At 42.3% G+C, this 15,951-nt stretch overlaps 3 protein-coding genes across 3 annotated transcripts in view; 2 read left to right on the plus strand and 1 right to left on the minus strand.

Moving 5' to 3' along the window:
- Window positions 1–8,078, plus strand: part of HEPHL1 (hephaestin like 1) — an 82,398-nt gene extending 74,320 nt beyond the window's left edge. The window contains exons 18-20 of the mRNA XM_001086917.5: window positions 4,798–4,960; window positions 5,432–5,500; window positions 5,587–8,078. Coding sequence (XP_001086917.3) covers window positions 4,798–4,960; window positions 5,432–5,500; window positions 5,587–5,789 — 435 coding nt within the window. The 3' untranslated portion in view covers window positions 5,790–8,078. The remainder of the gene's footprint in view (window positions 1–4,797; window positions 4,961–5,431; window positions 5,501–5,586) is intronic.
- The window catches only part of LOC114672334 (uncharacterized), a 74,471-nt gene that overhangs the window by 6,656 nt on the left and 51,864 nt on the right, over window positions 1–15,951 (minus strand). The window contains exon 3 of the mRNA XM_077964897.1: window positions 14,755–15,874. Coding sequence (XP_077821023.1) covers window positions 15,125–15,874 — 750 coding nt within the window. The 3' untranslated portion in view covers window positions 14,755–15,124. The remainder of the gene's footprint in view (window positions 1–14,754; window positions 15,875–15,951) is intronic.
- Window positions 15,159–15,951, plus strand: part of PANX1 (pannexin 1) — a 59,757-nt gene continuing 58,964 nt past the window's right edge. Inside the window, exon 1 of the mRNA XM_001088479.5 lies at window positions 15,159–15,821. Within this exon, the coding sequence (XP_001088479.1) occupies window positions 15,641–15,821 (181 nt within the window). The 5' untranslated portion in view covers window positions 15,159–15,640. The remainder of the gene's footprint in view (window positions 15,822–15,951) is intronic.

Consider the following 15,951-nt stretch of genomic DNA (forward strand, 5'->3'; position numbering starts at 1 on the left):
GGCCTACAGGTGCCTGCCACCACGCCAGCTAATTTTTTTGGTATTTTTTTAGTAGAGACGGGGTTTCACTGTGTTAGCCCAGGATGGTCTCGATCTCCTGACCTCGTGATCTGCCCGCCTTGGCCTCCCAAAGTGCTGGGATTACAGGTGTGAGCCACCCCGCCTGGCCTGGATATTTCTTAATATGTGTATGTATATTATTGTGCTTATAAAAATCTCTCCAAGCCTCAGGTGAGAGTTTTTTCATTAGTGATCTGGGGATAACTCTGACCACCCTGGAATATACTGTTAATATTGTATATGAAAGTACTGACACTGACAGCATTTGTCTCTTTTCCTCACCCTTCTTTTTTTCTTTCCCTTTCCTTCTCCCTACCCTTTTCTTTTTCTGTGTGATTAGCTAACAGAATAGCTCTATCTAGTAAAGGAGCTGTTTTGAGCTCTGGCCTGAGCTCTCAAACTTTATCTTGACTTTTGCCCTAGTGAGCTGGGCTGGACGATGTGTGACCTTCTACCCTCTAGCATCAAGCTATACCATTTGGGTGGCACTTCCTGTATAGCAGAACCATCTGGGGAACCATGTAAAAACCCTATTGCCAGGCCTTGCCCCAGACCTGCTGAATCAGAATCTCCATGGATAAGGTCCAAAATAGTCTGTCATCTGAAGTTCTCAGTGCTGTCTACAAGGAGGTGGAATAGACAAGAACAATCACATCCAATGTGTGGAGAAAACTGGAATTGGTCTTTCCTAGTTAGATAGGAATAATGGTAACTTTAATAAAACATTTAATATCCTTTCTCCTCTGTATATTTCAACATTGTTTAGGACACCAAGTATTAGCCTGCTATCATTAGAGTTTCACATATTAAATGGCTATGCTGCATTTCAGAATTTGGCTTTTTTAAAGTTACATTTAAAAAATTATATTAAAAATTTATAAAATTCAATAACATATATAAAATGATAAAAGTTTACATATATACTTTAAAAATGAGATATAATTTACATTGAATACAATTCACCCAATTTAGTGTGTAGTTCTCTTTTGATAAGCACATACAGTAGTGCAGCCAACAGCAAGCAAAATACAGAATACTTTTATTTCTCTGGCAGATTTCCCCATTGTAACCTCTAGTGTCGACTACTTCCCCATACTTAACACCTGGCAACCACCGTCTCTATAGATTTGCCTTTTTTGAAAGGTTATGTGGAAATCATAGTTTGCAGCATCTTGAATCTGGCTTGTTTGATTTAGCATAGGCATTCAAATTGCATCCATCTTGTTATGTGTATCAGTGGTTTATTTCTTGTGATTGTTGAGTAGTATTCCATTGTATGGATATAATGCAGTCTGTTCATCCATTCTCCTGTTGCGGAACATTTGAGTTATTTCCAAGGTTGTTTATTACAAATCAAGTCATTACAAACATTTGTGCACATGTTTCTGTGTGAACATATGTTTTCATTTTCCTTGAGAAAATACCTAGAAGTAGGATTGCTAAGCCATGTGATGTGTATGTTTGATTTCAATAAGAAACTGCCAAACTGTTTTCCAAAGAGACAGTATCATTTTGCATTTCCAAAGAAATATATGAGAGCTCCATATGTTGCATATCCACATATGCAGTTGGTATTTTTAGTTTTTGTTTCCTTTTTTTCCCTTAGGCATTCCTTCGTTGGGGAGGGGATATAGTGGTATCTCATTGCTTTTCATTTGCATTTTCCCAGTGGCTAATGATATTGAGCATTTTTTTCATGTGTTTGCTTACCATCTGTCATCTGTAAATCTTTGGTGAAGTGTCCAAATTGCAAGGCCATTTAAAAAAATTGGGTTATTTGTTTCCTTATTGTAGAGTTTGAGGGCTTTACATATTCTGGATACAAATCCTTTTTCAGCGATGTGACTCACAAATATTTGCTTCCAGTTTGTGGTTTATCTTTTCGTTCTCTTCACAGTTTTCAAATAGAAGTTCTTAATTTTTGATGAAGTACAATGAAGTACAATTTTTCTTTTTTTTCTTTATAGATCATACTTTTGGTGTCATGTATAAAAAATTTTGGCCTTACTGAATGAAGGTCACAAAAAAGGTCTTTTGTTTTCTTTTAGAAGTGTTATAGTTTTAGATTTTATATTTAGGGCTCTGATACATTTTATTTTTCTTATGTGGTTCAAGATATGAAATAGGGTTCATTTTTTTTCATATGTATGTCCAAATGTTCCATCACCACTCATTGAAAAGATTTTCTTTTTTTCCCACAGAATTGACTCTTCACTTTTGTCAAAATCATATTGAACACATATATGTGGGTCTATGTCTGGGCTGTCTCTTCCATTACACTGGTTTATAGTCTGCCCTTTCTTGAATGTCACAATGTTTTGACTACTTTAGTGTTACAGTAAGTCTCAAAATCAGATGGTGATTGTTTTAGCTATTCTAGATGTTTGCCTTCCCAGATAAATTTAAGAAATAACTTGTTGATTTTGATTTTTAAAATCCTGTTGGGATTTTGATTGGTATTGCACTAAATCTATACAATGGGTTGGACAGAACTGACATAACAAGATTGAGGCTTCCAATCCATGAACATGGTATATCTATCATTTACCTCTTCTTTAATTTGTTTCATCAGCATTTTGTAGTTTTAAGTATAGAGATCTTGCATATATTTTCTTATATTTATTTATAACTAAGTATATAAAAGGCTTTGGTAATAGTGTAAATGATAGTGTTTTTATTTCAATTTATAGTTGTTTATTGCCAATATTTAGAAATATAATTGATTTTTGCATATTGACCTTGTATCCTGCATCTTTGCTAAACTCACTTTAGTTCCAATAGTTTTCTGGTAGATTTTAGGGGGATTTTCCAAGCTGACAATCATGTTGTCTGTGAATAGACATGGCTTCATTTATTTTCAATCTGTATGTCTCTCATTTCTTTTGTCTTATTGCACTGGCTAGGGCCTGTAGTGCAATTTTGAATATGAGTGATGAAAGTGGACATCCTCACTTTGTTCTTAATCTTACAAGGGGAGCATTTAGTCATTCACCTTTGAATACAAAGTTAGCTGCAGCTTTTTTGTGGATCCCATTATCAGGTTGAGGAAGTTTCCTTCTAAATTTGCTCAGAGTTTTGATCATCAACAAAAGTTAAATTCTATCAAATGGTTTTTCTGCATCTATTGAGATGATCAGATGCTTTTTCTTTAATCCATTGCTGAATTAGATTTATTGATTTTGGAGTTTTAAAACACTTTTTCATTCCCAGGATAAACCTTGGTCATGATGTATTATTCTTTTTTGTGGAATTGATTTGCTAGTATTTTGTTATGAATGATGGTATCTATGTTCATGAGGAGTATTGATTGTAGCTTTTTTCCCTTGCAAAGCATTTGTTTAGTTTTGGTATCACAGTAATGCTGGCCTCATAAAATGAGTTGGAAATGTTCTTTCCTCTTCTATTTTCTAGAACAGTTTTTTTACAATTGGTATTATTTATCCTTTAAATGTTTGGTAGAATTTGCCAATAAAGCCATCTGGAGTTTAATTTGTTGGAATATTTTGAAGCAATTGTTTCTTTAATAAATATAGTGCTATTCAGGTTATCAATTTATTCTTGAGTAATCTTCAGGAGTTTGTGTCTTTTAAGGAATTTGTTCATACCCTCTAAGTTGTAGAATTTATGGATAAGAGGTGTTTGTCCAGTATTTCCTTTTTAATGTGTGTAAGATATTAATGATGTCCTCACTTTCATTCTTGGTATTTCTTTTTTCTTTTTTTTTTTTTTTGAGACGGAGTCTCACTCTGTAGCCCAGGCTGGAGTGCAGTGGCCGGATCTCAGCTCACTGAAAGCTCTGCCTCCCGGGTTCACGCCATTCTCCTGCCTCAGCCTCCTGAGTAGCTGGGACCACAGGCGCCGCCACCTCGCCCGGCTAGTTTTTTGTATTTTTAGTAGAGACGGGGTCTCACCGTGTTAGCCAGGATGGTCTCGATCTCCTGACCTCGTGATCCGCCCATCTCGGCCTCCCAAAGTGCTGGGATTACAGGTTTGAGCCACCACGCCCGGCCGCCATTCTTGGTATTTCTAATGTGTCTTTTCCCCTTTTCCCTTGGTTAGTCTGTCCAGAGATTTGTATTAGTTATCTATTGCTGCATAACAAATTACTCTAAACTTAGAGTAATTCTTGCATCAGGAATCTGGGAGCAGTTTAGCTAGTTGGTTGATTCAGAATCTTTCATGAGGAGGCAATCAAGATGTTGACTGGAGCTGCAGTTTTCAAAGGTTTGACTGGAGCTGGAGGATCTACTTCCAAACTTACTGATATGGTTGTTGACTAGAGGCTTCAACTCCTGATCATGTGGATAAGACATGAAAACTGGCTTCCTCCAGTGAGTTATCCAAGAGAAGAGGGCGAGAGAATATGTAAGACAGAAGTAATGATAACCTAATCTTGGAATTGGAATGCCAGCACTTCTTCCACATGCTATTGATTGCACATACCAACCCTTATACAATGTAGGTAGGAACTACAAAGGTTATGAACACCAGGAGGTGGGGATCATTGTGGGCCATCATGGAAGCTGGCTAGTACAGAGTTTATTGATTTTATCGATCTGTTCAAAGAATCAGTTTTAGATTTCTTTGACTTTATTGTACTTCTATTCTTGATTCCTGCTCTTTCTTAGTCCTTCCTTTTGCTTACTGTGGGTTTTATTTGTTTTTGCTCTTCTTTCTCTTCTTGCTGTTCTGAGCAAAGAAGGCTACTAGCTGTTGTTTTTTAAAACGTTTTTGCAGATAGATAAATCTTACCGAGAAGATGTGTATGATCTCTTTCCTGGGACATTCCAAACCATTGAACTGTTTGCAGATCACCCAGGGACATGGCTGCTACACTGTCATGTGTCTGACCACATCCATGCTGGCATGGAGACAACCTACACGGTCCTTCGTAACATAGGTACTGTTATCTGTCAATGATGCCAGATGATGGCACCAAGCTTCCTGTAGACCCTGAAAACAGGAGGCATGATAAAAACCCAGATATAGCCCTCAACAAGCTCAGAGTCAAGTAAGAGAGACATATATGTAAATATGTAACTATAATCAAGTATGCTATGTGCCGTAGCAGAATGCAGAGTACAGGGCTTACTGGCAGCAGTAGGAGGGAATGGGTAACAGTTGGAGATTATGAGCCAAAGTTTCACAGAGGCCATGATGCTCCAGATAGACTCAGTGGGTGAGCAGAAGTGGGAAAGACAGACAGGGCAGGAAAGCATGTACATGGGAATGAAGTAGCACAGTAAGAATCCATAAATGATTGGCAGATGCTGACGGAATAAGTCCTCGCCGGTGAAATGAAATGACTCATGTCATGAAAAGAACCCCCTTCTGTTGTTAATAAAACAATCAACTTGTTCTCTGTGTGCAGACAACAGGATTCCTTACTCCACCACATCTCCTGGAGGCGCATCCCACCCAGCCACGGTGCCATCTAACGGTAATGATACCCTCTCCCCATGTAAATGAGTCAACATTTCACTCCTCAAGAATGGCAGGGGCCTGACAACTTTATCTTTTTCACAGAACGACCTGGCAAGGAGCAGCTCTATTTCTTTGGCAAGAATCTGGGTCCAACGGGAGCTAAGGCAGCCTTGGTCATCCTTTTCATCATTGGACTCCTCCTTCTAATCGCCACGGTGATTCTCTCCCTTAGACTCCGCTCTGCAATTAAGCAGACAGATTACCAGCAAGTCCAGTCCTGTGCTCTCCCCACGGATGCTCTATGAACCATCTGGTCTCCCTCAACAGGAAAGGGTGATGTCCCACAGCTGGCCAGATGGCAGCCAACAGGGAAACTGGACCAAGGCATCACTCACCAAGGAAGGTTGACACTGTATCCTGGATCAGCCTTCTGATCCTCTGAAACATCATCCAAAGCAATTTGCTTTTATTTATTTATTTTTAAACGGGCTGTGAATAATCCTCAGATATAAAACACAGAAAAAGGAGAATGGGCATGGCTGAGAATGTCAACTCTTAGTCTGTTCTCTGGATGGATTCACTGAATGGGAGACCCTCAGAAAGATATCTTTATATTCCATCTTTTATAATTCCTAGATTAAACAGTGCTTTCTTAGCTAACCACCAGTTTCTAGATGAACAGCTTCTAGAAAAAGTTAGAGTGCCTCAGACATTTAACTTTTTCAACATTGTTGCATAACATGCATCCCTTTGTTGTTCTATGGAAAATATCTTTCTTAGGAGTTCTTGGAAATGTCTAAGTCAGTGTCTGCTGAGAATTAGACCAAATAAATTTTTTGGAGGCTTTAACCAGCTCTCCTGGCCTTTTCCTCTTTGATATAAATAGCCTGTGCACTGCTTGTTATAAAAAGCAAAGTTATAAGCTTTTTTTTTAAAATTGCTGCTGTTTTTATTCAAACCTGTAGAAATACTTGAATATCTACATGTTTTTACGATATGTTTTTATGGCAATGTTTGTACTTTCAAAAATCAAGTAGAGAAATTGTATTTCTACTTCAGACTGTGGGAGGGCTGAAAGTTGTAAAACAACATGTTAGGCTCTCCCTTTATGAAGCAGGGACTCCCTGAGAGTTTAGAGCAAGTTCTCTATAAGGGAGGGAAGCTTTGCAGGAGGCAAGTCCGGGCTCGAATTTGGAGTTTGATTTTTTCAATCAGTTAGAGGAAATCTTTACAAGTCTCCATCTTCTATGAAATAATAACATTCTCATTGTATGAGAAACACCAGGAGGAATTTATCAATGTAGGTGACTGGATAGGAGAAGGGACCTCTGAAGATCCTACATTCTGTGCTTTTTAAAGATATACCCCTTTATGGAAGGAGAAAAAAAGGAAAAGAAAAGGTGAGAAAAAGATAATCTTGGTGGCAGATTCTCTTAAACCATTAAACCAGCTTTGAAAATTAATAAATAATTTCCAAGGTTTGAATGCAAAAAAAATTATTGAACAACAAAACTCAACCCATTATGAGCAATCTACATGGTCCTATACTTAGACATTAGGTGTAAGATTGATAAAAGCAACATTGTTTATTACAAGACTGAGAAATTGCTTTTAGCTCTGGGTGAGATGCCCTGAGATGCCAATGCCAATGCTAGATGAGTGATACTGGTATGCCTGCCTTAGCAGTGGGTCATTTGAATGTCAAAGTGAATGACAAGGAGCTAAGAAATATTCTGGTGGAGGGGCCTTTCATACTGTCTCATCTTCATCTTGATGAGGGGAAATGGGTAATTGGATAGACGCTATAGTCTTAACATAAAAGGATACAAATGCTAATAGTTCTGTTCATAGTTTGCTTGAATGTCATATTAAACACCATACACAAAAGCTTTTGAATTTCAGTCTGCTAACCGTGGACAATGTGATTTCATAGTACATGTTCTACAGTTTTCATACATGTGTAGGCTGCAATTTCATAATAATTATGGTAAATGCCTTATTTATTACCCACCTTAGTAAGAAAAGTTGTTGTGTTTTTTTTCTTTTCAGTTTATTTTTTTAATGAAAACAAAACCACAAAGTAGTTTGATTGCATCATTTCTCGTTTTAATAAAGTTTCCTATAACGTGGCTATTTGCATGGTTATTTTCACTTAAAATTTTCTATCACTGAACTAGGGGAGGTGGCTAAAGGGGAATTAATTTTTAGATATTTAGGAGCTATGACTATGCCAATGATACTTGTTAGAGGAAAAGAAACAAAATAATGTATCTCCACAAATAATATGACTTCTCAAACATTGTTTCCTCAAACATAACTACACTCCTTGTTCTCAGCCTCACTCTTGAGAAAATCAACTTGGCCTTCACGCCTTCACTTACACACACCTTTCCCTCCTGTTAAAATACAAGTGTCCCTGCTTCTAGCGGGGCAGTCTCTTCATTTGACTTTGGGCCTCACTGCTTCTTGCTTTCTCAAGGACTTCATTACCTTGGGTGTCCATTTTTCCTCCTGCATCTTTCTATGGACATCAGCAATGTCCGCCACTAAAAACAGAAAACAATGAGCTGTCTTCTTTAACTCTATAACCCCCTCCGACCCAGTTTCTCTCTTTCTTTGATAGCAGAACATGGAGGTATTCACACTTGGTCCCTGTATCACCTCACCCCATGAATTCCTCAGCGCATTCTGATGACTTTCAATCCAGCGTGCCCAGCCCCCACGCCCCAATCTGCTGTGGTAGAGATCACCAAACATGATGCCATTTCCAGTGGCTTCTTCTCCATGTTTATCTTACTCAACCTCTCAGCAACAAGAAACAGCTCCTTCCTTCTGAACACTCAGAGTCTCTAGTCCCTTGGCTCTGCAACATGACTCTCTGCCAGGCTTCCTTCTTCCTCAATGACTATTCCTTCTCAATCTCTTTTGCTAGTCCTTCTTCTCTGTCTGACCTAAATGTTAGCATGCCTCAGAACTTGACACTGGGTTCTCTTTTCTCTTTTTTCCCTCTGTGGTAGACTGAATAATGCCCCGAAGATGTCATGTCCTAATCCCTGAATCTGTGAATGTCACCTTATGTGGTAAAAGGGACTTTGCAGGTATGATTGCTTTAAGGACCTTGAAGATAGGAAATTTATACTGGATTATCCATATTGACCCTATATGTAATTACAAGTGTCCTTATAAAGAGAGGCAGTGGGAGATTTGACTACAGAAGAAGAAGGCAATGTGACAACTGAGGCAAGATGCTATGCTGCTTAGAGATGGAGGAAGGGGTCATGGGCCAGGGAATGCAAGGAATGCAGCTCCAGAAGCTGGGAAAGGTAAGGGAATGGATTTTCCTGTAGAGCCTCCAGAGGGAGGTTGGCCTTGCAGATATCTTAAACTGATTTTGGACTTCAGAGGTCCAGAACTGTAAGAGAAGAAATGTGTGCCACCAAGTTTGTGGTAATGTGTCACCTGCTACTCCATAGTTTATTTTATCCATCCTTATGATTGGAAAACCATTTTTCTGTGAATAAATTCAAAATGTGTTTCTCTAACCCTGACCTTGGGCTGCAGATTCACACAAATCTTGCTTGAGTAGGGTCAGCCTCTCCATCATCACTACTGCTTCTTTCAACCACTGTCCACACATTGCCTCGTGTTTTTCCAAATTTCATCCCTTTTCTGGTCGCTACCCTTTACTGTCTTCCCATTGCACTTTTAATAACATCCAGACTCTTTACCTTGTCTTTAAGTCCCAGCTTGACTTGGCCCATGCCCACTCCTCCAACTTCTTCAACTCTGCTCAAGCTTTCATCTGCTCCTATACCCTGCTAGTTCTTTCTTGCCTCAGGGCCTTTGCACATGCTGCTTTCTATGCCTGGAATGCTCTCTCTCTCTAGCTTCCTCATTCCCTCTCTGTATTAGTCAGGGTTCTACTAGAGGGACAGAATATATATATGTGTAAGAGGATAATAATACGGGTCTTGTGCTTTTAGATGCTTAATCTGCCAGTCATGTGTAGAATGGATGCAGGAATGGGGTACATGGGAACTCTCTGGGGGGGGTGTGTGTGTGTGTGTGTGTGTGCCTGTAGAAATAGAGTCTGGCTCTGTCACCCAAGCTGGATATATATCATTATATATATAATGATATATAATATATATTATATAAATATATATAAAACATATAAAATATAATATATATAATGATATATAAACTCATATATGTGTGTGTATGTATATATATAAGTTCATTAAGTATTAACTTACATGATCACAGGGTCCCACAATAGACTGTCTGCAAGCTGAGGAAAAAGGAGAGCCAGTCCAAGTCCCAAATCTGAAGAACTTAGAATTTGACTTTCGAGGGCAGGGAGTATCCAGCACGGGAGAAAGATGTAGGCTGAGAGGCTAGGCCCATCTCTCCCTTTCACATTTTTCTGCCTGCTTTATATTTGCTGGCAGCTGATTAAACTGTGGCCAATGGATTTCGGGTGGATCTGCCTTCCTCGGTCCACTGACTCAAATGTTAATCTCTTTCGGCAACACCCACACAGACACACCCAAGATTAATACTTTGTATCCCTCAATCCAATCAAGTTGACACTCAGTATTCAATATCATACTCTCCTAGCTTTTCTAGTTCACATGTGGGTTCCCCTAACTTCCCTCTCTAAAGTGGGTCCTTCCCCCTGTTATTTACTATCTTCACTGTTTTCCTTTGCAGCACTTATTACAGGACATAATCATTTTATGTCTGTTGGCTTAAGTTTTGTCTGTCTCTTTGGCTGGAATGTAGCTCTGTGGAAGCAAGGACCCCTGACCTGTTTAGCTCACTGTTGCATCCCCAGCAGAGATCATAGTACAAATACACAATAGTTTATTAGCAAATATTTATTGAATGAATGAATGAATATATAAAGAGATTAGGCAGTCTACTGAACTTCACTATTTTGACTTAGACTGTTTTGGTTGCAAAAGCTCTCATATTCAAATGTCAAGGGTCTCCAACAAGTAAAACAGAGTTCTAAGAGACTGGCTATGAGGTTCACAACCTACCTTGGCTTCTTTTTTGTTTGTTTGGTTAAGACAGAGTCTTGCTCTGTTGCCCAGGCTGGAGTATAATGGTGCAATCTTGGCTCACTGCCATCTCCACCTCCTGGTTTCAAGTGATTCTCTTGCCTCAGCCTCCTGAGTAGCTGGGATTACAGGCATGTGCCACCACGCCTGGCTAACACCCGGCTAGCTTTTGTATTTTTAGTAGAGACATGGTCAGCCAGGCTGGTCGTGTTGGCCAGGCTGGTCTCGAACTCGAGGCCTCAAGTCATCCACTGGCCTCGGCCTCTCAAAGTTTTGGAATTATAGGCGTGAGTTACCGCACCTGGCCTCCACCTTGGCTTCCTTCTAACAAATGATACTGGGACAAGGGGAGAGGCAGGGTGTACGTGGGAGGAGGATGCGTGATTTAATCCCTAAGTGTATGTTCTAATTATAAAAAAGTGATTTCATCAAAAACAAAGCATGAGAAACAGCCAGGAGGAGCTAAGAAGACATGCTGATGAAAGAACCATACTATGGTATTCTAGATGGGCTCCTGGAACAAAGGATATTAGGGGGAACTAAGGAAATCTGAATAAACTATGGACTTTAATTAATGTATTGATATCTCATTTCTTGTAAGAAATATACCATGCTAATGTAAGACAACAATAATAGAGGTCTTGTGCTTTAAGATGATTAATCTGCCAGTCATGTGTAGAATGGATGCAGGAATGGTGTATATGGGAACTCTCTGGGGGGAGTGTGTGTGTGTATGTGCGCGCACATACGCACGCGTGTGCAGAGAGAGAGTCTGGCTCTGTCACTCAAGCTGGAGTACAGTGGTACAATCATAGCTCACTGTGGCCTCAAACTCCTAGGCTCAAGCAATCTTCCTGCCTTATCCTCCAGATTAGCTAGGACTACAGGCACACACCACCACACCTGGCTATTTTTTAAATAAAACTTTTTGTAGAGATGGAGTCTTTCTATGTTGCCCACGCTTGTCTTGAACTTCTGGCCTCAAGTGATAAGTCTATGTTTTAAAAAAACAATGTTATCTACACTCTCATTTGACATGTTAAAGTCCTGTGGTTGGTAATAACAGCTATCAAATGCTAAATGCCACCAATGTGGCAGGTACTGTTACATATATTATCACATTTAATCCTTAGAACAACTCAAGAGGTAGGAAGCATTATCCCTATTTGGAGAATAGGGAAATTGAGGCTTACAGATTTCCAGGGACACAGCCATAGTCACATATCAAGTAAGTGACAAACCCAGGAGTTGAACTCAGGGTCTTACCTTCTCATTACCCCCAAAGAATGGTGGCACATGTCAGATTGTCTGATTTGATTTTTACAGCAGGAAAAATGGGTCCCTTAGCTACCACACCCTTCTGTGCTACTCATTTCTATCCTCCAGACCACAGCACCAGTTTGGGCCCTTGTTACTTCTCCTTTGCAAAACTTTGACAGCCTCTTACCCAGCCTCTCCATCTCCACTCTCTGCATTACAGTCCATTGTACACATGGCTGGCAGATTAATCATCTTAAAGCACAACATCCTTTATATTCCTCCCCTCCAGAAACCCCCTAATGCCTACTGAAAAAAATCCGAACTACTTCCTCTGACCCAAGTTTTCATATTTGACTTGGCCCTACACCAGTGTCCGGTGGCTCCACATCCTATTTCCCAACAAGTTCTCCATCTGGCTTCTATTTTAAATTCATTGAAAGTAGAATGGCATCATACTGAAAGTAAAAAATTGCCAAAACTGAGGGCAATTTATGCAACTGCTGAGATTCAGCCCAGATCCTCAGAGGAAATTGATATGTAATGAAAAAAGAGATACGCAATCCACCATCCCATCACAGAAGGCAGAATGAACTAACTGCTAAGCCAGAGGAAGAGAACAACAAGGGAGGGAAGGATTCATTACAACTGGAGGATCCTGGAAGGCTTCCTAAAAAGGGGTCATTTGAGCCTATGGGATGAGTAGATTTTGGCAAGGAGAGAAAGGAAATGGCACTCATGATTTCCTCACTCCCAGAAAGCCCCTGTCCCAGCTCTGAATGTCCCAACTGACACATTCTCCCAGGCCCTACTTATTCTCTGCACCTCCCTTGGTATACCCCACTTTTCACAATAATCACTCTTTCTACCTTGTATTATAGTTAATTGTGTACATGCCTTATTTCTCTAAGCCATAAGTCTTTGAGGAAATGGAATGTATTCATTTCATTTCTGCTTCCCCATCCACTCAGCATAGAACTGGCCCATCACCAGCCTCTAATATATGCCTGGAATGTATGGATAAGTGAGTGTGAATTGGGCCAGCTTTAAAAAGTGTTCAGATGCCTTCAGACATTTATTTAATACTATGAATTAAAACATCAACTCTGTGCGAGGCATTTGTGCTAAGTGTTGAGGATAAAAGTGCTACACATGGGCATGGACCTACCCTCAAGGAGTCGATCATATAAAGGCGTGGCAAACACTAAATAAATGAATAAATATTTGTTGAGTTGTAATTGTGACTATTTTTTAAGAAGGAAAAATAGAGAGCAACAATGACAGATGATACGTACCTAGATTCACAAGTTGCCAGGCACTGGCACTGGGCACTACCCATGTGTTAACTCATTTGGTCCTTACCACAGTCCTAAGAGGTATGACCTTTTTAAAGATGAGAAAACTGAGACACAGGAGAGTCAAAGAACTCCCCAAGACTCACAGCTAGTAATTAGTGTTGCTAGTATTATGGGAGAATTTCACAAAGCGACCTAATCTAGTCTGTCTACTTAGGGAAGGTAAGTGACATTGAGCTGAGGCCAGGAGGGTGAATAAAGGTGGGCCAGGCAAAGAGGCCACTGTGGGGAGTGTTTTGGGTGGGAAGGCCTGGAGGAGGCCAGGGGCTTAGCTAACTTGAAGAACTGAAAGGAAAGCAGTGAAGCTGGTGGTGAGGTAGGCAGAGGCCATGCTAAGAAATTTGTATTTTATGCTAAAAACAATGTACACTTTAAGTAGAAAAGATGATCTGACTGGAGCTTTGAAAAGCTCATCCTGGCAGCTGTAGAGGAGAATGGATGGGGACCCTGTCGCACATATTTCCTATATGTGGTTAGGAGACAGGATGGTGAGTTGAATTGGGTATTGGAAGTGCAGGTGGTGGGGTGTCAGATTTGCTATATTTAGGAGAGAGAAGTAAGAGAATTTGACACTTGGTTATGGCAGCTGTGAGAGATGGAGTGTTGAAGATGGACTCCAGGATTCCAACTTGGGTGGACGGGTGGCTGGTGGTACATTTAGTAAGATGGGGAAGACGGAGTTCAGATTTAAGGGGAAGATGAAGACTGAAGTCCTGGTCATTGAGTTTGAAGCCCTATGAGCCACCTCTTGGATGCGTGTTCAGCGGCCAGGCTGGGATGGAGAAGTACATGTGGGAGTTGAGGCTTATATCTGTGGACCCACAGAGAAGAGAGCCAAGCCCTGCCCCAAGGTGCCCTCGTGCTTGCAGGTCCTGCCTGCTTCAGATGTTGCTGGTGATAACCTACATGTCACATTTGACGGGGCTTCCAAACTAAGCCATCTGAGAAAGGTCTTATGATTCATGGCTTAGATCCTGTCTGTCCCTGAGTAAAAAAATCTGTGAGTCTTTGAAATCTTTTTGTCAGTTCCTCGAACTGTTGATGTACTGATTAATATGTAAAAACTGACATTGAAAAGAACACTTGACTTGTTTCTGAATCATAGAAACTTTGATTTTCTTGTGCACAAAACATTTTAGACTGTATGTTGTCACCCGAAGCCCGTGACTGTAACCTGTGTACCGCACCCTCCGATGAAAAAAAACCCAACTCCGACATGAGGGGTCCTCCTCCCTTTTCCTAAACTTTCTTCTAAAACCCTTCCAACGTGTAACACATTTTGAAACATGCCCAACTTTGCTGGTAAGTCTTCTTGGCTGGATCCTCACATTTAGCTTCCGATAAATCGAATTATTTCTACCTCAACAGCCTTAATTTCCGTGGACACTTGTCAGAGTATTTCCTCCTGTCTTTCTATCATCCACTTCCTGTGAGCTGTTCAGAAGCAGCTCTCTGCAGCCTCAACACCCAGCTACCTGCAGGCCGCCCCTCTGCTGGCTCCCAGAACAAGGCTCTGATTGGGATGGCAGAGGAAAGAGAAACGGGACCAGCAGCGCTACTCAGGCCTCAGACGGGTCATACTCCACACTCACCAGCGTTTCCACGCCACCATCTCACGCGGAGCTCCTGGAAGGGTCCAGCGCTCCCTCTGCAAGGGACCGTCTGTCTACACCGCTCGATTGGCCTTTTACGGCACTGACTCTTCTTTGAAGTTTTTACAGCTCCTTCTAACCCATTTCACTGTGTTGGAAATGTTAGGGGTGGGGCGTAAAGGGGGCCATCCCGTCCACAGAAAGAGTTGCTTGCAGAAATGATTTTAAAATTCCCGGGTGCCAGGACGTGAGGAGAATGCGGCCGGGAGGGACGGGAGAATTTTCAAAGGTGCCGCTCAGCGGGAAAATCCCTTTGTCGGAGAGCGGGCCCGAGGGGCGCTGGATGCAGCCGCGCCCACCCCGCCTCGCGTCACCGCGTCTCCGGAAGCTCCACGCCCCTGGGTACTCGGTTTCCCCGGATGGTTCCGGAAGAGCGCGGCGCGGCTGGCAGAGAGCGCAGGGCAGGCCCGGAGGCCTCTTCTGCAGCCGGGGCGACGCGTAGGCGCAGGGCCAGAGGGAAGCGCTTTGTCTCGCGCGTGGTTCCCGCGCCTGCGGGCGCGCGGGAGAGGCGCGAATCCGAGTGCCGCGCGCGCCCCGGGGACTTACACCGGCTGAGCGCGCGAGGTGGGACCGCAGGAACCGGAGCGCCCGGGTCCCCGCCCCGCCCCGCCGGCGGCGGAGGCAGCGAGCGCGAGAGCCCAGCGGGGTCGCTGGGAGCCGGAGGCACCGAGACACAAAGGCAGGCGGGATGCGAGAGCATCTGGGGAGCAGGTAAAGGGAAAGCGAAAGCCGCACGCCCGGCCAGTGACAGGGTGAAGGAGCCGCGCAGCTCTCCCGACGCCGGCAGTACCAAGTCCTGCCTGGCCGAGCCTGGCGCGCCGCAGCCATGGCCATCGCCCACCTGGCCACGGAGTACGTGTTCTCGGATTTCTTGCTGAAGGAGCCCACCGAGCCTAAGTTCAAGGGGCTGCGACTGGAGCTGGCCGTGGACAAGATGGTTACGTGCATTGCCGTGGGGCTGCCGCTGCTGCTCATCTCGCTGGCCTTCGCGCAGGAGATCTCGATTGGTAAGCCTCGCCCAGGACGGAGGGGAGTGGCCGCCCCGGTCTGGCCCGGTGAGCTGCGATTTTACGGCTCACAGGCCCGAGCCTGGGCACGCCCAGCTGTGATGGTAGTGAGCGTCAGGAAGGACAGTGG

This window comes from Macaca mulatta, chromosome 14 (genome assembly GCF_049350105.2).
Source record: "Macaca mulatta isolate MMU2019108-1 chromosome 14, T2T-MMU8v2.0, whole genome shotgun sequence".
Classification (NCBI taxonomy): domain Eukaryota; kingdom Metazoa; phylum Chordata; class Mammalia; order Primates; family Cercopithecidae; genus Macaca; species Macaca mulatta.